The 27,911-nt window shown below is 39.3% G+C and overlaps 1 protein-coding gene across 1 annotated transcript; it reads left to right on the top strand.

Moving 5' to 3' along the window:
- Positions 1 to 3,164: 3,164 nt before the first annotated feature.
- On the top strand, positions 3,165 to 26,208 carry LOC128732839 (RNA-binding protein squid-like). Its single transcript, XM_053826243.1, has 7 exons — positions 3,165 to 3,517; positions 5,656 to 5,696; positions 5,963 to 6,237; positions 6,446 to 6,710; positions 12,576 to 12,707; positions 24,358 to 24,432; positions 25,261 to 26,208. The coding sequence occupies exons 1-7, from the start codon at positions 3,390 to 3,392 to the stop codon at positions 25,338 to 25,340; spliced, it is 996 nt and encodes a 331-aa protein (XP_053682218.1). The 5' UTR covers positions 3,165 to 3,389; the 3' UTR covers positions 25,341 to 26,208.
- The last annotated feature ends 1,703 nt before the right edge of the window (positions 26,209 to 27,911 follow it).

A 27,911-nucleotide genomic window follows, 5' to 3' on the forward strand; every position in this document is an offset into this window, starting at 1 on the left:
CACAGCGGAGAGTTAACTACTAAAACTTAGATTGAATAGTTATTTCATGCACTTACAATAATTTACAGATTAGAAATCTACGCTCTGTTGTTACTAAATAAGTAACTAATAGTACGGGAGACTAAATTGTGTGCAACAGAGTTTGTGGCGGAGGTTAATCCCTGTTGCTGTTCGCCCAGATGGTACTGCAGTTTGGCGCAATGACCAGCACTTGCATTGTTCAAAACCTTTTCCCAAACATCCAAATTTCGAAATTCTAAGTCGGCATCATTAAGGACACAATTTACTGGTGTACCTGGCGAAAACGGACAGATGTTCTAGCACATTTCTATTTTTTTTCTGAGAATAGAAACAAGTTTCCGCGTCTTTCGGCATTGAAGATGATTTGACTCGTAGGGTAAGCCTAAAAGGAATCTTTTCGACACTGATAGTACAAAATCATTTTGTTTATCAATTGTTGAATCAAGCTATTTCAGTCTATGGTCTTACACCGATCTAAATCATTTCATTTAGCGTATGGTCGAATCAATTCATTTACCAATGGTCGTACCGAATTGTTTAAGTAATCTATGGTCATACCGAACCATATATTTCCTTTAACAATGATCGTGCCGAATCATTTTACCTATAAATAATCGTACCGAAGCATGTACCTCGTTTAATAATGATCGCACCGAATCATTTTACTTACGACCCAAACGGTACACTTCAAAAGTTATACTCAGTCAAAGTTCAAAAGTGTTGCAAGTATCCCCGGATGACGGTACGCGTAACGATTTTTATTATTCCTTGTTAGGTTTGGGTCGGGTACGGATAGGGTAGAGGATCCATATTTCGCCAGGAGCCATATTTCGCCAGTTTGATGAATCCAAAGCTTTTTTACATATTTTTGGCAGACTTAAAAGAAATTATCTGTCGAATTGGTAACAATAAGGTCATGTACTACCAAAAATAATTAGTACCTTTGACTTGTTACTAATTTATCAGGTAATAATTACAATTTGAAAATACCACTGGCGAAATATGGAACCTCTACCCTACTTAAATCTTTTTGGGTCGGGTAGGAACTGATCTGATCTATACGTCCGATTGAAATCTATTGGGCCATGATAAAGAGCGTCCTTGCAGCATTTGTTGAATTGTCTAGAAATTGGCCTAAAAGTACTGTTAAAAAAGCATTACACTCAAGTCGTTTTTCACGGTTTTTTTACGATTTTTGAATCGAGGCGGTTTTTTATACAAGGTTTTTTGAAATACGGTTAATTTTATGGCGATTTTTGTATTAACACTGCTTTTTTGCAATATTTTTTTTTAAACGCAGGCTTTTACAGCTATTTGTGAATTAACGCGACATTTTGTACACAGTATCTTTTACGCACCACGTATTCTCTGTGTAAAAAACGGCTTTGAGTGTAGCCACCTTTTCGCGTGCGTAATGGCAGCTGCTGAGTACAACTTTCGGAAAACGCTGCTTATAGAAAAAGTGTGGGGCTTAATGGGCTAAAGAATCGTATCGGTAACGCCGTTCGCCTTTTTATTATCTCTATCAACAATCTGAATAATCCGTTTTCTGAAAAGCACTTTTCAGACATCAACTCGGCGTTAAAAATTTCAAGCCAAAACCTCAAACTCAAACTTAACGGATTTCGGGAGAAAAAATCCGTGACCCGCACTCATTTCTTCAGTTAACGAGTGCGTGATGGCAAAAGCGAAAACATTTCCCTCACCTCACGTTTTTCCAACTTGCAAATCAAAAATTGAAAAATCGGTCACTTTTTCTTAAAATTCCCAAACACCAAGTGGAATTTTTTGACTTTTCTTCAAAATTAGAAAGATATACGAAGCACAATAAAAGTGATAGATCTGTCAAGGCGGTCTATTACAAGCTGAGCATGTTGCCACCTGTTTAGGCAGGTAGGTATATATATCAGATGCACACTCCCCTCAGACTAACAAAATAAATGTATCTGGCAATCCATCTACCTTATGGAAAACCAACCCGCCCATTTTTTGACCTTCGTATAGAAGTGTAATAGAGAAATTGATGCAAACCTTTAAACCAGCAGAACTAATTTTTATTTCTTTACGATGTTAAAAATGCTCTTTATGTCAGCAACCTGGAATAATAATACCAAAAACTTTAAAACACGTTATTTTGAAGACTGTGAACATCAGCCAATTTCAATAAAATTAAGTTTGATTAGAGTTTTCGTCTGGGAGAAGTATATCGTAAAAGTAGCATACGTACAATTAATTCTGTTATGATAAATTTTTATTTTATCCTTAAACTCATAGTAAAAATTTATTTTCGAGTGATTACGTGAATTGATTGTTTAATTTCACTCCAATTTCAGAAGTAATTTAATTACTCAGACTTGAGTGACCTTGTTATTGTGCTTTGCAGCTGTACCTGGATTAATCCAGGTTATTTTCTCTAATGCCAATGTATATGACAAAACAAAACAGCAACATTGCAGTTGTCAGTCTTTCACTTTCTCACTCATAGCATTTGCATTGTCGCACTTTTTATGCCAGTCGCACTTTTAGACTGCGGTGTCCAGTAAGGTGCAAAATGCGGGATATGTTAATCATTTTTTGAACTGGCCACTAAGTTTGAGTTGAGTAGTCAACTTTTTCTGAAAGTGAGTTGAATCGTACTTACAACTGCGTTACTTTTCACGAGCGTGTAGCTCAGAAACGCAGCGAAATCGTGAAATGAACGAAATAATTCATTTGCTTGATTTTTTGTGCAGTGTAATTATTTTTTCGCTTTTTGCAAACGGATATGAAGAACATGGTCCATAAATTACAGGTACGGTTGCGTTCGCATTCACACATATGAAAATGCAACACGTCATAATCGAATGTTGTTGTTTCTACCTTTGAAAAAATCTTGAAACTTTCACGATATTTACCGATACTTTTTGTCAATTATCTACATAATAACAAGTACGCATGGAAGTCCATGCACGAGCATCGAAGCCGATGAGTAATTCATAGGGGAAAATTTTAACAATATTGCACCCCCGGTTACCTGTGACGTACGTTGGTTGCCCACCAATACCACCAGAGATTTACCGCTAAGCGCGTACCTGTTCGGCCGACAAAAAGGAAACGGACGCCCGAGCTGGCTGTAGTCAATGCGCAGTATTCTTTCTCTTCGGGTTCATCACTGGAGTCAGACGCGGTCGCACACACGGTAGTATCGCGCTAAGAGAAATTGTGGCTTTTAAATCTCTAGTTTAGAGGAAAAGGTAGTTTTTCCTAATTTTAATTCCATTAGTTTCTCCCGGAGAAAAGTGTGTTTTAAAGAGTTCGACAAATTTTCGCAGCTTGTAAAGCTCGATTCCTAGTTGTGTAGTGTGAAGTAAAAAAAACGCAAGATTAAAATGGCCGATAATCAAGATCAAGAAATGAACGGCAATGGTCAGGAATGCCAGGACCAGCAAAACGGAACCACAGAGCAACCAAAGTCGGAAAACGGTGCCGAAAGTGCGCCCGTCCGCGATGACGACAGGTAAGTCCAGTTCCGGTTCCATGGAAGAGAGAACGGGCTTGCGAAAGCCACGTCCAATATGTTGTCATAGAGATTCAATCAAAATGAGTAAGCGTTCTAAGCAATTTTCTAATTTTGAATATTGATACGCTCGTAAGTCGGTTTTTTCTCTTTCGATGGTGCGTCCGTAGGTTTGTTACTTTTTCTTTGTATAACATTATTTCGCGATTTGTTAGTCACCTAAAATATGTAAGAGAAATCAATGTGCTAATAAATTATCCGAGTTCGGGGACGCGTGTTCGGGTAGTACGATTTTCAAAATGGCGGCTATTGCCGTTCGCTTTGTTCATCTTTTCCGTTTTCGTGCTCCGCACGTACCGTTTACGCGAGCCTCTGTCGGTTAAGCGACAGAAAGTAGGCGCAGAAAGTCCCGTTTCTTTTTTTTTTTTTTCACTTTCATATATACTAAGGTTTCAGTCAAAAGCTAACGTAAAAAAAACGCCGGGTGAAAATGCTAATAATTGCGATTTCATTATTAGTTTAGTGTTTGTGTGCGTGTGTGATCTAAAGAAAGACGGAAACGCTCCTCTAAAATTAAACGCAGAACAACGTTCTACTACTAGAAAAAAGTACGCAGAAGAAGGTAGAAAATGCCGGCATCAGCGTTATCGATTTGCATCTATGTATTGAAGTATAGAGACAGAGTTGTTGCTACACATATTCCCATGGTTTGCTATACATATGTACATACATACGAACAGAAGATTAAGTGCCAGGGAGGATTGATCGACGACGACCTCTGCCAGTGCGTTTGTTTGCTGTTCCTTCCAAGCCAAAGTCTTGTCAAAACAGACTACTATCCAGCATCTGTAAGATTAACGAGTTTACAAATTGTATCAAAACAGGTCAATTTCGGATGTATTTCTTTGTTGAATAATAATATTGCTCCATTTTTCACTTCAGATTTAGATTCGGTGAGTTTTGCCTTTAGAACAGAACAATATGTCAAGCGGATTTTGCGTCCGGACCTGTGCCAGATGTACATTTGTGATTGGCCTGGATTTTCTATTGAGTACTGTACTGTTAACTGTAGCTTTACCTAGTAAGAATTACGTTAGTTTAAAAAAAAGTAATGTGTTAAAGTAACGAGATTATCAATTAGTTGCACCACTGGTCAGATCTCTCGAGAGCTTCCAAATCGAACGATCATCAACGTCGTGTAAGAAATAAAAAAAAACAGTTTAACTTCTATAGTAGAGAACGCAGATTGCTAACCATCTCAAAGTCAAACCTCTACGCTAGGACCGATCCTCCTGTTGTGTCTAGAGCGAACGACTAACCTTGTTCCTCTCCGGCAGGTTGTTGAGAGTGACAGAGACCCTGTGAGAGCCTCTGTGAGACAAGAGTGGACAGCTGAGAGAGAGACAGACATGTGGGATTCTGCACCAGGCTGTGTGCGAGACACTGTGAAAGCCAGAGAGATGGTATTTATTATACTATAAATCAATCAAGTAAATCAATATCGAATCAAAAAAAAAAACGTTTCCAAACATTCCACTAAACAAAAAAAAACAAATTGGAAAAACCACAGAAAACCAAAAAGTCAAACATTTCTATTTAAGTCTCCTTCCGAGAAGCCTAAAAATGCAGAAAAATAATTTACTTGTTTTAGTTGATTTTGTTTCCCTTTAGTTTGCCCTTTTTTGTGTTTTATTTTTTGTTTTGTTTTTGGTTTTTTACTGTTGTTCCCTGTTTTTTAAAACTAAACTTTTTTAAACGACTATTTTTAAACTTAACTGAGTACATTTTTCCAGTTTAAAAAACAAGCACAACTTCAAGCCAGTTGACTGTTGATTTTCTTTGAACTTTATATACATACTACGTTTAGCGTTAAATTCTAGAACTAAAAGAAAGTGAATCCTTTAGCTTATAACGATTTTTCCAAATTTTAATTGTAACGAAATAAATTGCGCTGATAAATCCTAGAACTGTGATTGTTGTATTTCTTTTGCGTTTTAAATATTAGCAGTAAAAACTATTCACGTATTGACTAAAAATAATCAAATTTTAACTTTTTTCTAGAATAGCTTGAATATGAAAATACTCTCGTAGAGCTTGCAAGGATCAATTCTAATTCGTAAATTTTCGTCACATTCCAGAAAATTATTCGTTGGTGGACTTAGTTGGGAAACATCAGACAGTAATATACATTTTTCCTTTTTATATTATGCTCAAGTCCCGTTTCTTTTCTTCCGTTTATCATTTTGCGCCCTGCATTTTTCGTTTTATTCTTTATTTTTTCTAACACATTCCCCGCCAGACTTCCCAGTTTCCTAGTTTCACTTGTAACTTCCTTTTTGAATTCACTTTTTCAAACCTAATTACCTGATTTACTGACTTAATTCGAAATGAACTGTGAACTAACGGTTTGCTTTTCTGTTTCTTTTGCTGCCCCGTCGCTCGCAGAGGAATTGAAGGAACACTTCGGACAGTACGGTGAAATCGAAAACATAAATGTCAAGACTGATCCCAACACCGGCCGCTCGCGAGGATTCGCCTTCATCGTGTACAAGAGTGCCGACTCGATCGACAAGGTCGTGGCGGCCGGCGACCACGTGATCAACAACAAGAAGGTCGACCCGAAGAAAGCAAAGGCCCGCCATGGCAAGATCTTTGTCGGCGGTCTCACCACCGAGATCAGCGACGACGAGATCAAAACATTCTTCTCCCAGTTTGGCAATGTAAGTAAAGACGGGTTTGTCCGTTGAATCACTCAAGTTTTTTTCTAAATGATGATTCATTTTAATCAGTTCTGCTTATGAACTTTGACCATGATTTAAGTTTTTTCTTACCACTTTTACTGATCGAAAACAAAAACTCGTTCATCGGCTGACTGTTGTTTTGAAACTTTAGTAACCCCGATTTGGTTTTTTCGGTTTTCTCTCGTAGATTGTCGACGTCGAAATGCCATTCGACAAGCAAAAGAATCAACGGAAAGGTTTCTGTTTTATCACATTCGATTCCGAGCAGGTGGTGAATGAGCTGCTCAAGACCCCCAAGCAGACCATTTCCGGCAAGGAAGTGGACGTTAAGAAGGCCACACCGAAACCCGACAACATGCAGATGGGCGGTCCAATGGGTGGCCGAGGCGGTATGCGTGGCCCACCGCCACGGGGCATGCGAGGTGGACGCGGGGGACCCGGTGGCCCCAAAGGTATGTTGAGCACAATTGTATAACAAATATTCTACGAATGGTATTTCTCAGAATGAATCAATTTCCTGAGGACCATTTTCCCAAAAGATTTCGCCGAAAGCTGTTTCCTCGAATGTACCAATTCCTCGAATGTGCCAATTCCCCGGGAAAAATATTTCGCCGAAAACCAATTTCCCGAAAGGTTTTTCCCCAAATGTATCATTTAGAAGATAACGATAAAAAAATTGCAAATTTTGTATAAAATATTTTGGAATTTACGCGGTTTTCTCACGCGATTTTTGGAATTTTCGTTTGTTTTTTAAACGCAAGTTTCGGAATTTACGCGGTTTTTTAACACAAATTTTAGAATTTACGCGGTTTTTTCGCGAATTTCAGGTTTTATGCGGTTTTTAGACGCAAATTTTGAAATTTACGCGGTTTTTTTACGCAAATTTCGGAATTAACGCAGTTTTCAGACGCGACTTTTGGAATTTAGGCGGCTTTCTTAAACTAATTTTAAAATTTGCGCCGTTTTGTACGCCAATTTCGGAATTTACGCGGTTTATTTCACGCGGATTTTGGTTTGGTTTGGTTTTTAGACACGGAATTTACGACGGTTTTTCACAAAATTTACTCTGTTTTTAGACGCGAATAAGATTTGCGCAATGTTTAACTCGAATTTCGGAATTTACGCGGTTTCTTCTCGCGAATTTCAGAATCAAAGCGGTTTTTAGACGCGAATTTTGGAATTTACGCGGATTTTAGACAGGAATTTTGAAATTTGCGCTCTTTTTAGACACGAATTTACTCCGTTTTCTTAGAATTTACGCGGTTTTTTACACGAATTTTACAATTTACGCGGTTTTAAGACGCAAATTTTGGAATTAACGCAGTTTTCAGACGCGAATTTTGGAATTTACGCGGTTTTCTTAAGCAAATTTTAGAATTTGCACCATTTTTAGACGAACTTCGGAATTTATTCGTTTTTTAAACGCGAATTCCTGTATTTACGCTGTTTTGGAATTTACTCAGTTTCTTCTCGCGAATTCCAGAATTTATGCGGATTTAGACGGGAATTTTAAACTTCACGCAGTTTTTAGACACGAATTTACGTCGTTTTCTCAAAATTTAATGTTTTTCGACGCGAATTTTAGAATTTACGCGGTTTTTTAGACGCAAGTTTTGGAATTCACGCGGTTTTCTTGAGCAAATTTTAAAATTTGCGTAGTTTTTTACGCGAATTTTGAAATTTACGCACTTTTATCATGCGAAATTTTGAAATTTACGCCGTTTTTTACGCGAATTTCGGAATTTACAGGTTTTTTTTTACGCGAACTCCGGAATTTGCGCGGTTTTTACACGCAAATTTTGGAATGTACGCGGTTTTTAGACGCAAATTTTGAAATTTACGCCGTTTTTTCACGCGAATCTCGGAACTTACAAGTTTTTTTACGTGAATTTCCGAATTTGCGCGGTTTTTAGACGCGAATTTTGGATTTTTCGCGGTTTTTAGATGCAATTTTCGGAACTTACAGGGTTTTTTTACGCGAATTTCGGAATATGCGCGGTTTTTAGACGCGAATTTCGGAATATGCGCGGTTTTCAGACGCGAATTTTGAAATTTACGCGGTTTTTAGATGCAAATTTTTGAAAATTACGCCGTTTTTTACGCGAATTTCGGAATTTACAGGTTTTTTTACGCGAACTTCGGAATTTGCGCGGATTTTACACGCGAATTTTGGAATGCACGCGGTTTTTAGACGCAAATTTTGAAATTTACGCCGTTTTTTACGCGAATTTTGGAACTTACAGGTTATTTTTTACGCGAATTTCGGAATTTGCGTAGTTTTTAGAAGCAAATTTTGAAAGTTACGCCGTTTTTTACGCGAATTTCGAAATTTGCGCGGTTTTTAAACGCAAATTTTGAATTTACGTCGTTTTTGACGCGAATTTCACTATTTGCAGGTTTTTTTTACGCGAATTTCGGAATTTGCGCGGTTTAGACGCAAATTTTGAAATTTACGCCGTTTTTTTACGCCGTAATTTACAGGTTTACGCCGTAATTTTTAAGCGAATTTGGGAATTTTGGAATTTACGCGATTTTCTTGAGAAAATTTTTAAATTTGCACCGCTGTTTACGCGAATTTCCGAATTTAAGCAGTTTTTTTACGCAAATTCTGGATATTACACGGTTGTTTTACGCGATAAGCGACTTCATTGTATAACAAAAATGTCTAATGCGTATTTTGGAATTTACGGGCTTATATAGTGGGTCTGGCAAGAGTCAAATTCTGTAATTTTTGCGCCCTCATTAATTCGTCATCAATTCATTATGGCACCAGTGTTCGCATAAACTCGTTCGTCACAGACACCTTCTCTCAGCTTTGGGCAGACTTGACTCTAACTGTCCCGCCTCATACTGCAAACGGGAACGGAACTCTGGAATTTACTCGGCTTTTTTAACACCAAATTGGAAACTTTTGCAGTTTTTACGCGAACTTCGAAATTTACGCGTTTTTACGTGTTATTTTGGTATTTACATATTGTTGGTGCTAAAGTAGAACCGGTGCCAACGACATGAGCTGCGAATGAGGCCTTTTATGGATTATCCAGCCAGCTGAGGTCCTGTAGCTTGCAAATTCCAGAAGAAATTGTATGCTGAAGGATGCTGTGAAACGCCGACCGCCCTACTTTCTTTGTAATCTACCCGTATGGGCAACCAGTCGATTCCTGTATCTTATACCTAATTAATTTATTCATATCCAAAAAAAGTAAAATGTATTACGACCCTGCGTGGAATATAGGAAACATGTGGTGATTCGCTTTTGTTACGGTAATTTGCGGACTTACGGTGACAAAAAGCCGGGTCCAGACTATGTTAAATGAAGACGCACGGGGTAGTGGCACTACATCTCCCCCCTCCCATGCTTCAACAGGCTCATGGGGCGTCTGCGGGAGCTCCCCGTACGCACACTGCTTGATACACTTCATTATTAAGTTCAGACTAAACTTCGTTATCGGAACAGATAATTTTGGAAATATTTAACGTAACTACAAATGCATCCAAGCGGCTCAAGTTCGTAAACCACTCACGTTCTGATACTGCACAGTTCCGAAGGCATGCGATCGCGTACACGCTTCCCTACGAAAGGCGTGCGTGCACGGGTGTAGCCACAAATGTTCCTTGGGCGGGTTTTACAGGATAAAATCTGACAGCCTAACCTTAAGGAGTTGTATGGGGCTGGGAGAGGCTGTTGAAGTCCATAGAATTGAGTCTCTTTGAGACGCGGCGAGGGTGCTGCAGAACAATCTTTCCTGTATGATTCTCAACATCGTTCTTAAGGTGATCCGACGATCAGATATCGAAACGAGAGGTTTGATTCTCAGTTTAGGTACTTAGTAAACTTTTTGGCTAAGCAGGTAATTTGGAGCCAGAAACGGTAGAACGGTAGAACCCCCCTTCTCCCCCGTCGCTACACCCATGCGTACGTACCAGCGTTCATTATAAGTGATGCTTGTATGACATCAAATCGGAGAGTTTTCCATGCAAACTAGCGGATTATGTATCAAACTTTCGGAATGCAAACGCACAATGCTTGAACCTTTCCTTAGCTTAAGGTTCCCGAAAGAAGTTTATTCAAAGTGTTGTTTCTTTCTCGTTTTTTAAGTGGGTTTTACGCGAATTTTGGAATTTACGTGTTTTTTTTATATGAATTTCGGAATTTACGCGGTTTTTTTACGTGAATTTCGTAAATTATGCGGTTTTTTTGTAACGTAACATTCAAATTTTATGCGGTTTTTACAAGAATCTTGGAATTTTTGCGGTTTTTTAACTCAAATTTTGAAATTACACAATTTTTTTACGTGGTTTTTTGAGCGAATTGCAAAAGTTACGCGGGCTTTTACGTTAGTTACAGCATTTACGCGAATTCACGTAGCCTTTTTACGCGAATTTTGTAATTTACGCTATTTTTGTTTACCTAATTTTCGGAATTTACGCGAGTTTTACGTAAATTTTGGATTTTATGCGGTGTTTACGGGAATTTTGAAATTTGTTACCCCGGCCCGGTTTTTTACGTGAATTCCGGAATTTACGCGGGGTTTTCACGCAAATTTCGAAGTTCATAGGGGTTTTCTGCGCGATTTTTAGAATTTACGCGGGTTTTTCATACCAATTTTGGAATTAACGCAGTTTTTTAACGCGATGACTACTGAACTGCTGACAGTGTTTGTCTTTCTCAGTTTTGTACTCTTCAAAACAATTCAATCATGAATTGCAATACCTACTGAATGATTCACTGTTTTTTTAAACCAGTCAATCTGCCGCTTGCGAGACTGTAGCCTACAATTCGTGTGGCCTCTCAAGAGAATGCGGCAGCCTTGCGTTCATATTGAAGAGTGTAAACTGCAAACTGACTTGGAGCATAAGCTGACGTTTTTTTCGTTTGTCTTTTTGTCTCCAAATCCTTACCCATAGTAAAAGTTTGTGGTCCGGAGTTGGTCTGACAATCCGGTGTACAATCAGAGGTATGATTGAACAAATTGTGGCGTGCACTGTGCATAGCGTTTGAACTCCAGCACAAAAAAGACGCTATGAAATTGAATGAACGGTGGGGCTGACTGCAGTAGAATAAAAAGGATCGGTTAAAGCCCTGCTTCGGTGCCCCTACAATAAAACTGAACCTTGACGTGGTGTAGGGCTTTTTAACTACTCGGTAAATGAACAACGGTCACTTTTACTTCTGAATGTGGGTATATGTCAAAATACTTTTGTGATTTCAAGTGGGACTCGGGGTAAAAATTTACCGAATGTGATTGATGCGTTGTTCAGAAAGTGCCTTTATTCCATTTAAGAATAAAGCCAGTAAGGGGATCTCTGATAATTAATAAATTAATGTTCTTGGGGCACATCCCTATCTATCACAGCTGTCACAAACATCTTGGAAAATTGCCGGTTTGATTGAGTCGGCCGGGGTAAGGCGATGTAAGCGTGATATCAGATCCTGTTTGGATGCCGAAGGAGCACTCTACAATGATTACGGGTAAAAATTTTTTCGGGGTTTAGCGACGGATTTTCGTTATAAACACTGCACTAGCTCTTTGGTCTCGAGGGTTGGGATGCGGGTTCGACTCTATACTGTAGAGCTTCTGTCGACTGCCGCGAACGTCCAGGTTGTGCTGCGCTCAATTTACTTTGTATTTTGGGACAGTGTATAAATACACTGGGGGGATGAAAGATTAAATTTGCTCTGATAAGTTGATAACCACTAATGCTCCGAAATCTGTCTTTCCTATTAGTTCATTTGTGGTTTTTTGTGTTGGAAAATGGAGTGGAGTTCGCGCTTCCGCCTGCGGGCATAGGCGTCACGGTTATGCTTGGGGCTCTTCCTGTGTTTTAGTGGGCGACATTGCCTGTCTCGTCAGGTAGAACTGACGTTTGAGGTCTCCCTGCCACTATGTTGACATCACGAAAGGGTCCAAACCCAGAGTTTTATACGCTATTAAGCGACCAGCTGGATAACCCAAGAAAAAAGAAAAAAAAAGGATTCCCGTTATAATTACTGCGCACTGGCTCTTTGGTCTCGAGGGTTGGGAGGCAGGTGCGACTCGATGGTTTAGAGTTTCTGTCGACTACCGCGAATGCTCAAAGTCGGGCTGCACCTAATTTACTTTGTAGATCTATCTTGGGACAGTGCCTTAAATGCCATGGGGATGATCCCAGTTTTCGGAAAAGCATTCGAGGAAATTGTTTTCAGGAAAAAAAGGTACATTCGGGAAAATATCATTAGGGGAAATGGCTTTCGGTTCCCCTTCTATTGAAGGTAGAAAAACTATCGACTAATGACGCGTGTCTTTTTTCCTCATCTCTTTCTTCATCACACACAGGTTACGGACAAGGCTGGGGCGGTCAAGGATACGGCGGCGGCGGCTACGGCCAGGGCGGATACGGCGGATACGGTGACTATTATGGTGGCGATTGGGGATGGGGCTACAACGGTTATGATTACTCCCACTACGGTAAATTCAACAACCATTCACAGAAACACCATAATTAAAAGACTTTTCCATTTTTTTTTCTCGATAATTTTACCTTTATCTTTCCGTATATTTGATTTGAAAACATATTTGCTAAGTCGCTCGTTCTTTATATTACAATTTCGAATGGAGGTGTGTTAACGTTCCAAAATTTCACTTTTTCAAGCAGAAAAAAAAACTTTCAATTTAAATGGGTTCGAAGTAAACAAAAGTTAGAATATTAGTTAAAGTTAGAGTGCACCCTTTTACTGAGCTGAAAACATTTTTCCAAAAACTTGTTTTTTTCCAAATCAATCGAAACAAATCACTTAACTGAGACAATCAAAAGCATTTTTTTTTTTACTTTTTTAACGTTGGATAATTAGTTACCGCAGTTTGAACGATTACCTCTCACCAACGGTTTTATGCAAACACACACACATAAACAGAATGCCAAAATATATACTTTTATATAGTTTACGGTGTGCTGACAGCACGAACTAAAGCTAAAGTATTTGGTTCTAGTTTAGAAAAGCAGTCAGTCTTTGTCCTTGTTTAGTTCTTTTTTGTGTTTTTTTTACATTTGCAAATCAGACGACACGAAACTTTTCCGGTTAGGGTTCTTTTTTTCGCTATTTATTGGCCAGCGCGCGCGCGTTCGAATGTAACCAATCTCAACCATTTTGTTTGTTAGTTGTTGCGCTTAAATTTTGCACAATTGCTCTTGCTCTAAAGTTAATGAAATTTAGTCTGCCTTTTTTTTTTCTTGTAAAGAATTCACTTGAGACGCGCGACGACGCCGCAATTATCCGCAATAATAATTTCTTTGTTAATTTCAAGTCAATTAAAAAAGCAATCAATCATCTCAAGTGCAAATACTTTTTTCTCGAGTAAGCTTTAAAGTAAATTTTAACATAAAATAATACCTTACGTTTCGCTTTTTGGTCAACTGTTTCTTACATTAAGAAAGAGAGTTGTTAATGTTAATGGTTGTTGTTTTTCTGCCTTTTTCAGAGATTTAAGTTTTTGTATGGGGGAAAATTACTCTTGAAATAGTCGAATGGAAGAAAACAAAATGAAGTTTACTTTTAACGCGTTGTAAACAATGAAAGCAAAACAAAACAAAGCAAAGCAAGAAAAAACGAAGGTCCACGAAAGAGGAAGAAAAAACAAAACGACATCGATGTTTAACCAAGAAATCGTTTTGATGATTTCAACCACTGCTAGAAGCGACACGAACGACTCACGACTCTGGTGCAAATATTCTTTTTCAATTTTTTTTTCGCACACATTGATTGTGTGTCTCGTCCAAAATTTCGAGTTGAAAGATTTCTACCATGGACGAAAACAGACTGCAAATATCGCCTGTGATATAGACAAAACAAAAATCGGATAGGAAAACCCCCGGAGACCAAACCCAGAGAGAGAGAGGAGAGGTCTTTGTGGGGATTATTTTTACAAGCGGGTAACCATTTAAGTACCTTAGAAATAAGGCCTTCGAGCGTTTTATTAAACGGATATTGTTCTTTCAATGAAAGAGCACACGCAGAGACCGGCGCTCTATGCGAACAATATTGCAATAAGGGAACAGAAAGAGCATTTGAAACAAGGCGACAAGTAGCAGTTTGTGGCAAGTTTTTTTTAAAGAATTTCGATAAGTTGTGTAACACACACACACACACACTAAAAGAGGAAGTCAGGAAATAACTTTTGTTTGCTAAAGTACCATTTCAAATTTGAGAACAAAGTTGTCAACAACGCAACGCACTCATGTTTCTCCATTCGTAAATCTGATAACGACCGAGAATGCAGCACCAACAAAACCCTATAAACGCGAAACCAGCAAAGAAAAGAGGAGGGGCAGCTGTGCTACTCTTCCTTTTTTTCTGTTCGTTCCGCAGTTGGCACATTCTCTCAAATTAACGTGTTTTTTTTTTGAGTAGCTTTTGCATGCATGCCGTTTTCTTTTTCGTTTTATTTCCAAATATCTAAATGTTCAATATTATTCGAGCACACACCGACAGAAAACACACACAAACAACACACGTACACATTTGTTGTATCCATATACGATGCGCTACTACTACTACTTTTTTGTTGTTGGTAAAGCCAATTTCATATTATTTTTTGTAATGCCCTATCTTCCCTCTCTCGTTGAGACCACCCCACCACTTACCACCACCAAAAAAATCAAACAAAAAACATCGGTTTTTGATAAGCTTTGAATTATTGTTTTTTACTTTTAAAGTTTGATAGTTTTTTAATCTGTTGTCGGGCGCGCGCGCGTTTCTTGATCGAACGGAATTCGAACACGACGACGCCGCACAGATCTTTCTCTCTATTCCGTCTCTTGGATCAACAACAACAACAAATCAATCAACATGTATTTTTAAATAAGTTGCTTCTTTAATCTTAGAGTGTAATCAACCATTTCTACTATAGATTTTCGGTACAATTTTGCACTACTCTTTAGAGTTTAGTTTTCGTTTTTAAATATTCAATTTATAATCCACCCTTACAAAACGCGCGGATTCATACAAACATTAAGACATAACATTATTTCAAATTTTCCTTTTTCTTTTTGGTTGCGGTTTTTAAATTAGTGGTAGCAAACAAACAGTAGTTTTTAGTATCGTATATTAATTTTTAATCTTAAACAAATGAAAAAAAAAACATACTAATTTTAATCCTTTTTGCTTAGCGCGTCAAGAATAATAACTTTTTTTTTTGAGTGGGAACGGAGACAGAGAGAAAGAGAGAGAGATAGAAAGAAATGATTAAATTCGGAACGGCAAATTTTTTCTTTCGGGTGGAAACAGTGTGGAAAACAGAGGGGGGAAATAAGGCAAAAGAAGAAGAAGAACATCCTAAATAAAATGTTTGTTTCGACAGTTCGCTAGTTAGTAAAAATCGCGAAGAACATGAGTGGAAAAATATAGCTAACGTTAAAAATATTAATGCTTAAAGTCAAACTCCAAAACTAAACATGAAAACAAATGAATTAACCGAAAAAATAGCATAACAACAACTACTTGTTTGTTCAGAGTGAGGAGACGAGGGAAAAGAAGGAAGAAACAAAACAATGAAGTGAAGCAAGGAGAGAGGGAGAAAGGAGAGAGCTAAGCAATGAAGAGAAGAAAGAGGAGCAATAAAAATCATAACAGAGAAGAGAAAATCTGTACAAAAAAAAAACCGAACAATCGAACGCTGTGTTTTTCCTACGAAACAACTAGATTTGCCGACTTCCTTCTTCTCCTGCTGTGCCTGTAGTACGACGACCCCCCACTGTTTTCCACCGAATATAGAGTAAACGATCGAATGAAAAAGCGCCGCCAACCGCCAAAGAAGCCAGAAAATTTTAGTTAAAAGAACTAATCTGTTGTAAGTGTTGGGAAGTGAAAAGTGATGGAATTTAGGGCAGAACAAACCGTTTTAAGCGATGTGGGTGCGATGAAGAAAAAGGGTTTTTAGTATGAGGGAGATTGATGCCTACTTGTGCTTATCCTTATGCAAGTAAAACTAAATCTAGTGTAATCCAAAATCAATTTTTTCAACATTTCAGCTGCAAATAAGCATTGCTAGCACTATAAGAGCAGCAGTAAAGTAGCTGTATATTTTGCCAAACTAGCTTTTATGTAGCATTTAAGGTGACTTAAATGCTTATTGACTTGCATTTGAATTGAACATAGTTTTAATTTTTCAGTGGTGTTTTCTATCACTGGGAAAAATTTTCTTGCTGGATTACTGTGAAAAATAGTTTTAATTTAATTTTAAAAATGAGCGATATTTGAGAAAATGGCAGAATTTTGCATGATGTTTTCTGTGAAAATATTGCTTTCGTCTCTTCAGCTAATGCCCGCGCACAAAATTTCCAGCACTATTCTGGGAAAAAATCAAGCTGTCGATAATTATACCGATTTCCATGCACACGCCACAAAGAAAATGGAGCAAAAAATGATTTTTCCCTACTGACTAATGCACAACGATTTTCGATAGCGGAGACTGTTTTTTGGATAAGTTTGAATAACAGATATCAGTTTTCGACTTATAACTGTAAACAACTTTTTAAAAAAAGCCCGTACCGAAGGGGTTTTCATGTAAAATTTCAAGTAATTGGCCACCATCTTGAATTTCAAAATGGCGTTCATTAATTTTGGGGCTCTAACAATCACCCTGGTTATGAAAAAGTTTCTATTGATAGAGTTTTGGGCAACCACCCGTCATTTTCCCAAATTTTCCCAATGATAGTATTTTTTAAATTGGGATTTTCAGTCGTGAGCCGTGGGTTCGCCCTTAAAATGTTTGATTACATTTCAATTTAATTCTTATTTAAGTTACATACTATTGTACAAGTTCGCATCTTTTAAGATCTGGATTATTCACGGAGCGAAAAAGCTCCAGTTTGTTTCAAACAAAATGATTGTTGTTTTAAGCCTCAATAAAATATTTTTATAACAACCTGAAAATATTGTTGTTTCCAAACGAGATTCTGTTTGAATCAAGTAAATAACAGTTTTGAATTAAAAGTAAAGTATTTTCAATTTTGAAGTTGACATTGATGTAACAATAAATATTTTCATTTCAATCATACATTTCAGTTTGAAACAAAACGAAATTTTTGTTTGTGCGTAAAACAACCATAAATATGGTTGAAACTACATTTTTATTCTCCGTGTTGATAGCTTCCTATACACTGGATCCGTTACTCAGGGCTTCCCTTAGGCTGCTTGGGATGTTATGGAACTACTTTTTTACGCGAGTTTCGGAATTTACGCGGTTTTTTTACGCGAATTTCGGAATTTACGCGGTTCTGATTTACGTGGGACGTATCTTTCGCGTAAAAAGCAACTTGAGTGTATATCGTTTTCGAACATCTCCGCCTCCTCCTAGTTCATGGATCACGCCGGTGTGTCTTGTTCTCACTCTGGAGAGAACCACTCGTTCCTTGAAATTTGCTCCACTCAGGGTGTTGCGTTAGTTGTGTTTTTTCATCGCCTCTTCATCTATGGCTTTCCGGGAATCTCGTCATCGTCGTCGGCAGCCTAGAGCAGCCGGGGTGGCTCGTGCTGTTTCAACTGCAGTCGTCTCCATTCAACTCGATCTTGGGCAGCCACTCGTCGCCAATTTCCCAGTCTTCCCTTGCTTCTATCAGCCGACAACCGAGCTGGACTCGTCGCCAATTCGTTGAGCGGCTCGACACACGCAAGACGGCTTCAAACTGGGCGAGCCATCTTTAGCAAGTTGGACCGCAGTCTGCCAATTTTCGCCAGGTGTAGCATGGGAATCTCTTCAAGAGCCTGTAATTTGTGGTTCATACGCCTACGCCACTCTTCGCTATCTGTTTGCACTCCGCCAAAAATAGTTCCTGGCTATGATATCTAAGTCATCTGCAAAGCCTATAGGAGCTGGCTACCACACGGAGTGTGTCACATCACTCGATCCATTGATTGCTCTCTAATTAGTCGCGTCAGTTTATCCGGAAAACCCGTTTTCGTGAATTATCTGCCAAATCTGGTCTCGATTGACTGTATCGTTTGCTGCTTTGAAATCAATAAAGACAAAGATATGATGTGTGGGGACGTTGACTCTCGACTTTTCTGTAAGATCTGTCGGACGGTAAAAACCCTGTTTGTGGATGGGACAAACTCACACCTTCCATCCATTCCACGCATCCGGTAGTTTCTCTTCCTAAATTTTGGAAATAACTCAGTGTTCTTGGAGATCTGGTGCTGTGACATTACTATCTTCCATGGGCACTCCTGGGTTTCCGGAAATCTATGACTGGGATTTCTCGGGTACTTAAATTTCCCTGTCTCCCAAGTGCCTAGCCAGCTTGTCGACCTCTGCTTCGAAGACAGGGTTCCAGAGCCCACACAAATACGCTACCAGACCTGGAAAGGTTGGTACTAGATGGCATGAGGTTGGAGATTACTCAGTGATTATTCGAACAGTATTTCCGAGGCGCTGCAGATTATCTCTAGCTGGTAAAAAAGCAGTTTGAAATCGAGAATGGCCTGAGCCATCTTTATTCGCATTACCTTGAAGATAACCTTCCTTTTTGGCAGCCTTTCTGTGTTAGTCAGTCAGTCAGTTAGTTAGTCAGAAGTGCTGGTCAGAAAGTAGAACAGCCACCAGTGGTACAGCGAAGTTAAAAATTAGCTCAATTAAACTGCTTTTTTGTATGGCTTATGGCTCGAAGAACGAAAATTAAACATACGAACATTTCCGCGTGGCTGACAGGAAAAGCACCACGGCGGGTTCGAGAGCTAGCCGCAGTGGGCTCTTAAACTCTGCTTGCGACTGAGTTTGGTAATAAACTTGCGCGGGAAAAAGAACAGATAAGGAACTCACGGGAGGAGTGTAATTTGCTGGTCGGCAGAATAAGAGAAAGTGATTGAAGAATTCGCCTAGGGAAATAGGGTAGGTGGGGACAATTTAATGGGATCGAGATCTACCGTGGCCCTTGTAGCTAAGTAACTCGCAAGAATGTCCGCGACTGTTGCAGGTTGCATCGCCATCGTGAGACCATCTCTTAGTATTTAACGAGTTGATCTTTTTTCATCCACTGTTCAGTCGGGAATTGATTTTTGGTGGATTCCATCTAGTGGCTTGGTAGCACTTTTTCCTCGCTCTACCCCCCCCTATATCGTTCGGTGGCTTCTGCCTCTTGCTGGATAATTTTCTTGTAAACCTTTGGCCACTTTTGGCGAAGCGCTTTTCTTCAATGCACCCTTAGCAATGTAGAGCTCATCGGCCCGGCCTTTCGGCTTGTCTTTGGAATGACAACGTTGGCAAAATGCAGCCAATTGTTGAAAGAATCCTGGAAAATGATGATTACTTGAATCAATTATCTATTAATATTAATTCAGTGTTTCTACAACGGTTCTCCGGTGCTAGCGTGTCTAGACCCTGTCTGTAAAGTTCGTAGACAGTCAGTCCTTATTAGCAGCTTTGTTAGCGGTCTTTAAAACCGGACTTCTCGTTTGACTTCTTGGAGATCAGATGCCAGTTATACGGTGGGAATCACTAAAGCAGCGCCTGTTGTAGCTCGTGATTCATACCCCTCCAGCACTTTCCACTTTCAGTTTGTACTTCTGAAATTAAAGAAAACACTTTTTCCAAATAAATTCCACTGTTAATCTCCTATTCTATAGACTCGGATCCGATCAGAAACTTTGCTTCGATCAAAATACAACGTATGCTATTATATAACACACGTCGATCGGGACGTTTCTGATCGGAACCGGCCCGACCGGAGACGGAATCGATAGGTACGTACGTTAAAAAACTTCAATTTAGGTTTGTGCTCCATCAAATATCGCTCACAGGACCTTTCGCTCGAACAAGGCAGGGGCGCGTACGTCCTCCGTGACCATCGTCATGGCTTCAAGTTCATAAAGACCTACCGGGTCTAATAAAGGGTTTGTGCATTATCAGCTTTGTGCGGCGGATAGTCCCGATTTCCCTCTTATATACAGCACTGGTTCTCTTTACTAGCGTTGTCCGCGGTCATCAGCGCTTTCAAATACTAATTTTCCTAGACTTCGCTTTCAAAGTCATCTGTGAAGCCTAGGAACTGGGGCTACCCTTGGTGAACATGCAGGTATGCAGGATAAGCCGCCATTTTGTCTTAAACTTCGCCGCGTTCCGACGCGGGACTCGAAAGCGTCACATTACTCGATCCAATGTAGTAGCTCTGATCAGTCGCGTCAGCTTATCCGGAAAACCGTTTTCGTACATTATCTGCCATAGCTGACCCCGATCGACTATCGTATGCTGCTTTGAAATCAATAAAGATGTGAAGCGGGGGTACGTTGCGCTCCCCCGATATTTCTGCAAGATCTGTCGGATGATATTAATTTGCTCCGTAGTTGCGCGGACCCCCATAATTCCCTGACCCATCCTCCTTTTCTCAAATCTTGAAAAAAAAACCCAGTGTAGAGACGTTACCAGCGTTTCTCGATCATGTTGGTAAAGCTCTGCAGTCCTTACCAGCAGCTTTGTTGGTTTTTCTCATTAGAAACCCGATTTCTGGTACGACTTCTTACGACCATGGGCACTCTTAGATTTTTGGAAATCTATGGCTGGTATTTCTCGGGTATTTAAATTTTCCTGTCTCCCAAGTGGTAACCAGCTTGCCAGCCGGCCAGCCAGTAATGCAGATCCAATTGTTTTTTTTTTCTAACTTTAACTAACTTTAACTGGATTCTTGTAGCCTATCTTTCGACTGCTCGAACTGCCGTCTAGGTTTTCTTGCGAAGAGTTCGAATAGTCTCTCCAATGGGCATATCAATAGCATCCTGGGAAGCCTGACCGTTGTGGCACTCCTGTCTCTTCTGGTTGAATTACGGATCTAGCGTTACCTACGGTGACTTGAAAAGATTGTACAATGCGGATATTGCCTGAGAGTCTGAGAGCCCTCAGTCGATCCGCTGTTGAAAGTGCTAGTGGTGGGTGGTTTATGTGGGTGCGATTATATGCCTTTTTAATTCGCTATAATGGTTGGATTCTTTGGCCTTTTATGAGAATATCTCTCCCAGCGTAGCAAAATACGTGCTCGTATCGCGTCCAGCTCGGAAAGCATGCTGTCCTATAATCAAGAAGAGGCAGTTGTGTCACAAGAAATGGTTTAAACCACGACTTCCATTCGTTCCATGGACTTCCACACGCAGTTTGTCAAAGCGCTTGGCCGGTATTTAGCGGGTTTAGCTTTTTTTCTGTATGGACATGATCACTGCGACCAGTATTTTAATTCTTCCGGTATTCTGGGTCCACATCTGGTAAGGTAATGTTAGTATACATTACCTTACCAGATGTGGGCAGGTTCTTCAGCATGGAGTCGCATACTTTATCATCCCCAGCTGATTTTCCTTTGGCTTTTAACAAGCAGCACAACGTCAAGCTCCTAACCATTGAGAACGGTGCATTTTATTATAGGGTCACGAAGATCAGTTGACGGGATTTCCTGTGACCCTTGGATAGAGATATTATTTTGCTTACAATGAAGTCAATAGTATAATTGTCGACAGTGGAGCTGCCCGCGAACTAATTTGCAAGAATCTCCGCGACTATTGCAGGAGCCTCTGGTAATGATTCCGTCCTTCAGCCTTAATCTGATTTGGTGGCTTCTGTTCCTCACATCCCTGTATAATTAAGGTGGCTTCTTTCTTTTTTGAGCATGATTTTCTGGTAAACGTTTAGCCGCTCTCAGCGCTTTTATTCTACTTTCATTGACGATCCTTTTAATGGCCTTCGATCACCAGTGCCAGTGCGTAGAGCTCTTCTGCTTGCCTGCCCTTTGGAATGGCGACGTTGGCAGAACGAAGCTAATTCTTGAAAACATTCTTGAAAACATTCTGGAAAACGACGATTATTTGAATCAATCATTTTTCTTGTCAACGGCCGGCTCAACTGCGCAGCATGTGTTGTACCGCAAAAAGAGATTTCCAAGAAATAAAGTGGAACCAGAAATGTATTATTTCTAATTATATTCAACTTCGTGAAACTAAGGGAAAGAAAGAAAGCGTGGACATCCCGTACCAACCGATTGCTGTATATTTCACAGGTCAATCCACATCTCTGATATATCCAACGTGGTCTCCTTGGTTGGCACTTGGTTGGCTTAGCACTGGTTCGTTTGGGATTGGTAGTGAGTGAGAATCGAGATATGATCGCTCCCCATCTGTTATGAGTTTTTGGACAGACGTTGAAACTGCCCATAGCACGTCTGGGTTCGGGGATTTTCCGAGACTTTCTTGACCTTTCTGCCGAATCTGGGAATCTTCAGGCACGGTAAATCGACGCTTTGTTGCCACTATATAATGGTTCGTGTCCAGCGCGGTCGTTTCGCGAATCAGTTCCTGTTTGAATGCCCAGATCGCTTTTTCGTCTGTCTAAGCGATCTGTCCATGGTCCTAAGGCATGTTTGGAATGCACAGTAGTCCAAAAGGGCAAAAAGTGGAACTTTTTTCCTAGTGTCTTTTGTTTTCAATTTATCATTTATGGTCTTCAGCACTTTTGCTCGTATGAATGTCTCCCTTAATCTAAAACTGTCAATAGTTAGTCATCGCTAACTATAATGAAAATAAAAAAATAACTTATTTATGTTGGGAAATATAGCCATAGTTTCTTCGGCAAAGTTGTAAATATTGTAAAAACAAGCAACTTTGCTGAAGAAATAAAACTTCTATCTTTAGCGAGTGCTGAACTATAGGGCATATTCTTTACAACTTCTTTAAAAATTGGTTTTTCATACTTAACTTTTCTCAGTTGCATTTTACAAAAATACAATGTTCTAGGTAATTATCGAAGCTCCCAAAATATACGTTTTTGCGGAAGACCGCAAATCTTTTGGACCTTGACTTGCTGAATTATCGCATATTCAAGTTTTAAATTTTCATAGATTCACGAGCCCATGCGGATTTATGAAATCAGCGCTTCATCTTGAAGCTTAAGTCGAGTACTATAAACTTGTATGGGTTCCGCTTGTCCCCAACCACCCAAATTAGAGTACGGCAAGCATACGTTTTATGTGTTTCGCGTTCGCTAAAGGCTCGATACACGTCCATTTTTTCGTGTTAGTTTCTTCGGCAAAGTTATGGAAAATATATTGATTTTTGATTTCCGTTCTGTGGATATTGTGTTCCGTTCCGATATTGTGGAGGGTTTTATCCAAAAGTTTCAAATAATCATCTGTCATTTTAAATTTAAAAATGGCGACAAACACTCAATTCAAATTACTCTAACTTGGCTTGTATACATTTTCGACTCGAGACCTTTCAATTATTAGCCCTTATCTGTGCTCACGGCTTTGAATTAAAAAAGAGGTTTACATTTAAAGTAAAATGTTTCAAATATGGAAGCCGTTTTCCCATTTTTGCATGGTGATTTTCTACAAAGAAAAAATGTAGAAGGAAACAAATTCTGTTTTTTGAACGTTTTGTAAATTTTTTGATGTCGAATTTGTTTATTCAATCCGGATTGGAACTGGATAGAATGAGCACAAAATCAATCATTTGGACACAATTTAAACGTTAATTTTTGATTACACATTTGACATAAAATTTAAAAAACAAGCAAAATTGGTTACCTAATTCGGAACAAATAACCGATGTTCATCGTGAATTTGGCATGATTGCTTTGATCAACAAGCAAGCAACCATGGTTACAAAAGTCACTACTTGTTTATTTTGTGAATATTTGGGAACAGAACTGCTAATTTGCTTTATAAACAAACTAGAATCAGAATCCGGTTCCAGTATATTTGTACTTTTTTATTCCTATCAAGTAAAACAGTAGCAATTCAACGGTAGAGCGTATTCCGTTTGCGGTAGCTTTCAACTTATTATTGGCCATGTATTTCGTGCATCCTTTGTGTTCATGTAATTTTACTCGTAAATATCTTTTAATTTTCACCCATAAAAATAAACATGGTGCACACACGCGCGCGCTCTTTAATCCCCCTCCCCACTATTTAAACTATCCATCATCATATAAACCACAAGAAACAAGTCCAGAGAAAAAAGTGCAGAAACCAAGTTCATCTTTTTTGCTTCTCCCCTCATTGTTTTCTTTATTGCATTGTATATCTCTCTCAACTCAACTCAACTGAACTGAACCGAACCGAACCGAACTCTCAACTCAACCGCCGCAGACGACTATTACGGAGGTTACAGCGATGGCTACGGAATGAACGGCGGTCGACCGGTTGGTCCTCGTGGGGGTAAAGGTAGTTGGACTTGTGAAAAAAAAAACACAAAACCTGTCTTCATTTCTCATTTTGTTGTTGCTTTTTCCTACAAAAAAACCAAAGAAAAAAAAATTAATGGCTTGCACCACACCTCCTCAGCTTTCTAGGCAAATAGAAAAATAAAAAACCGAACTAGACGAACAGCAGTCTAGATGAACACAGTCCTGGCATGCAACCTCGCAAAATTCACGCGATTAATAACCGCCCAAATCTGGCCTCGCCCCACCCGTTCATAGAGTGCGTTTTGTCTGTTGTGATGATGGTGTGATGCAGATCTAACCGTTTTTTAGACCTTCTAGAAAGCTGTATTTCTGTACCTACTTATTTTGTTTTTGTTGTTTTTTGCTCAAAATTGAAACATTAGTGTTTCTCAAAACCTCTAACGCCACGTTTTTTTCTGCGTTCGTTCGTGACTACACAACACCCTCTTTTATACTGTACTACTATAATATACTGCATGTGTGGAAACTTTGTCTCACTGTTTGGCCATGCGCTCGTTTCTGCAGTCGAAATTGTTATCAGTTTTAGAAATTCCACTTTCGGGAGGAGTAAATCCCACCCCAAAACGAAACGAATTTGTTCCGGAATATTTTTCTTCAACCTGAAACTTTTAGTACTCAAACTCAATTAGGATTGTTACACGATCGTATCCAAGATAATGTGTTCCCAGTGCAAAATTTTAAAATTAGCGATTGAACTCCCCATGCTATCCATGCTTACCCGGACAGTCAGCAGAACAACACATACTAATGAGCGTTTCTTTTCTTCTTTCTCTTTTTATTTTCAATTTCATCCACTGAACCACAGGTGCCGGCGGTTATCAGGGAGGCAAACAGCGAGGTGGAGGCGGCGGTGGCAACCGCCAACCGAGGCATACGCCGTACTAAATCCTACGGATTCACTCAGACGTATACTCCCTGCCCTCCCATTTTTAATTATATCATAGCGTAGTAGTTTAACAGACACACACCCATCCGACAAAAAAAAAACACACAAACACACACACCACACATACACACACACTCAGCAGAAGAGAAGAGAACAGAGTTTAGTCTTAAGTCCTGTAATAATTCCTACTTCGAAGTCCGCTAATACGGCTGGATCGAGCTGTGCAAAAGAACAATCGAGCGCTGAGACAGAGAAGACGAACTTAGAGAAACATCTCACACAATAGGATCTCTTATCCGGATACTTCCATTTGTTCCACAGGGTATGTAAGTTTTGTTTGTGCAACGTAAAAAAAAAAGAAACAGAAAAACAAACAGTCCAAAGTGAAGAAAGATAGCGCGAAGACAACAAACAACAAACTTTTACCCATCCATTTCTTGTAAACAACACTACATTGAAAGGAAAGTTCGCTTTTTTGCTTTTCACTCTATTGCAGCTGCACACCTATAAAGTAACTAATGATAGTCTACCATTATAAAAAACGCAAAATCTTACTTGGTTACATGAAACCTAGAAATTTCAAACGTATTGAAGAATTTGTGAACCGCCGGAGATTATTTTTTACTTGGGGCAGATTTGAATAAATTGGAACAATGATGAAAGGCACCAATCTTTGTCTCGCTATAATTAAAAATTACCTTAAAAAAACAAAACAAAATAAGATCGACTGAATGACGATTCACTTAAAAAAGAAAAATGGCACTAGGCATTATTTATTTAATACAGTATTAGAATGTACTGTACCTCATGTTTCAAACTGGAAAGGAACGAATAAAACATTTAAAAAATACACAGAACTCATGAGTTAGGAAATGGAAGGCTTTTTTTTCTAAATTGATCACATTGCTCGCTGGTATTAGTGAGTGTTGTCCAACTGGTTTTACGATCGAATGAGGAAGTTCTAGCCCAGAGGTTCCTTTACTTTTACCTTGATAGCTCTAATTCGCTTAAACTTTCTTCGTACGAGGTAGTAAAAACGTAAGTACAGGTCTTAGATGCGTTGACGTTTTAATAGGGTGGCATGGCATGCTGCGAAAACGAAAATGACGGTGACACGAAAAATTGAAAGACTTTGAATTGGATAATAATCAAGTCTGAACGGATTGTGTTGGTTCGCGCATATCAGTCGGTTCACAGGTCATAGATGTACTTTTTGTATGTCTTTTATAAAAAGGTAGGTTTTTATAGGTTACTGCTGGAATTTTCACATAAAGTTCGAGTATTTTCGACAGAAAAACCAGCACTTCAATTGCACTTACCAGGAAGATGTGGAGTGAAAATCATTCTTTATAAAATAAGAGTATAGCTAATCTTTCGTCGGGCAATCTCGCCACGTGCTCAGCATTCGTCAATCAGTTTAGGCCATTGCAAATCAGATTTAAAGTTTTTGTCACCCCCCCCCCCCCCCCCTTGGAAATTGGCATGAAAAATCGGGGGGCAAAAAAATAATTTGTAGGATATGAGTCAAATTTATTTTTATTCTGTGGCCGAACACCGGAAGGACAAAAACTTCATAAAATATTTGTAATGGCCTTACTGTTTATTAATTAAAAGTCAACAGATTTTTCTGTCCTACTGACTACTTAAAAAACTAATAGCTAGAGTTCTAAATCGGTTTTTCAGCACATTGCGACTATCGTCAAAGTCGAAGTAGGACACAAAGCGGTTAAAGTTCCGTTGTAAGCCGATTATAGCACCGAAAGTACTGTAATTAGTTCGCCGGTGCGGTACAGGAGAGTCAATCCGGGATGTCAGAACATCTGATACGAAGACGGTTCTAGTTACGTCTCGACGTGTATCATTGAAGTCCCGACGTGTTTAAAGTTTTTGGCGATACGCATATTGAATCCCAAGTTTTTCTGCAGGCCTTGTCGACAACGAATGAAACATGCTGTTTGAAAGTCAATTTAGAGTCCAGCAGTGCCCCGAGATCCTTGACACAATCTACACGGCGCAAAGGAACGCTTGATAATCGGTAACCGAATATTCAGCTTTCTCGAAAACGGTATCACTTCACATTTGTCGGGGTTTAGTACCAAGCGGTTGAGTTTGCACCATCCAGCGAATATCAGCAGTTTATTATTTCTTATTTTATTTATTATCAACAGATTTACATGGTTCTAATGCTGGTCTAACTTCTTAAAACTAGTGGTCAAGTGTATAAATAGTAATAAATTCACATAATTATAACTAAATGGATAGACAAGTTAATTGGACCGGCTGAAGAAGCGGTTGAATCGTTCACGAAGAGTTTGGCGCGATAGATGGATGTCGAATATGAATGCTACTTCCTACTTTGTCAAACGTCCTCTGGAGACTGCGGAGGGCCCCGTATTTGCTGTAGTTTGTACGGTGGTATGACGTCCTCAGCATAGCAGTATTTCAAAGGGATCTCGGCAGCGCATTAAGGTCGATTCGCTCTAGAAGTTGAGGGCAATCTATTTTTCCTCGCAGAGTATCAGCGACTAGCAGGGCTTTAGATGTATCTCTCCGTGTAGAGAGAGTATCCA

Source organism: Sabethes cyaneus, chromosome 1, assembly GCF_943734655.1.
Source record: "Sabethes cyaneus chromosome 1, idSabCyanKW18_F2, whole genome shotgun sequence".
NCBI classification, from domain to species: domain Eukaryota; kingdom Metazoa; phylum Arthropoda; class Insecta; order Diptera; family Culicidae; genus Sabethes; species Sabethes cyaneus.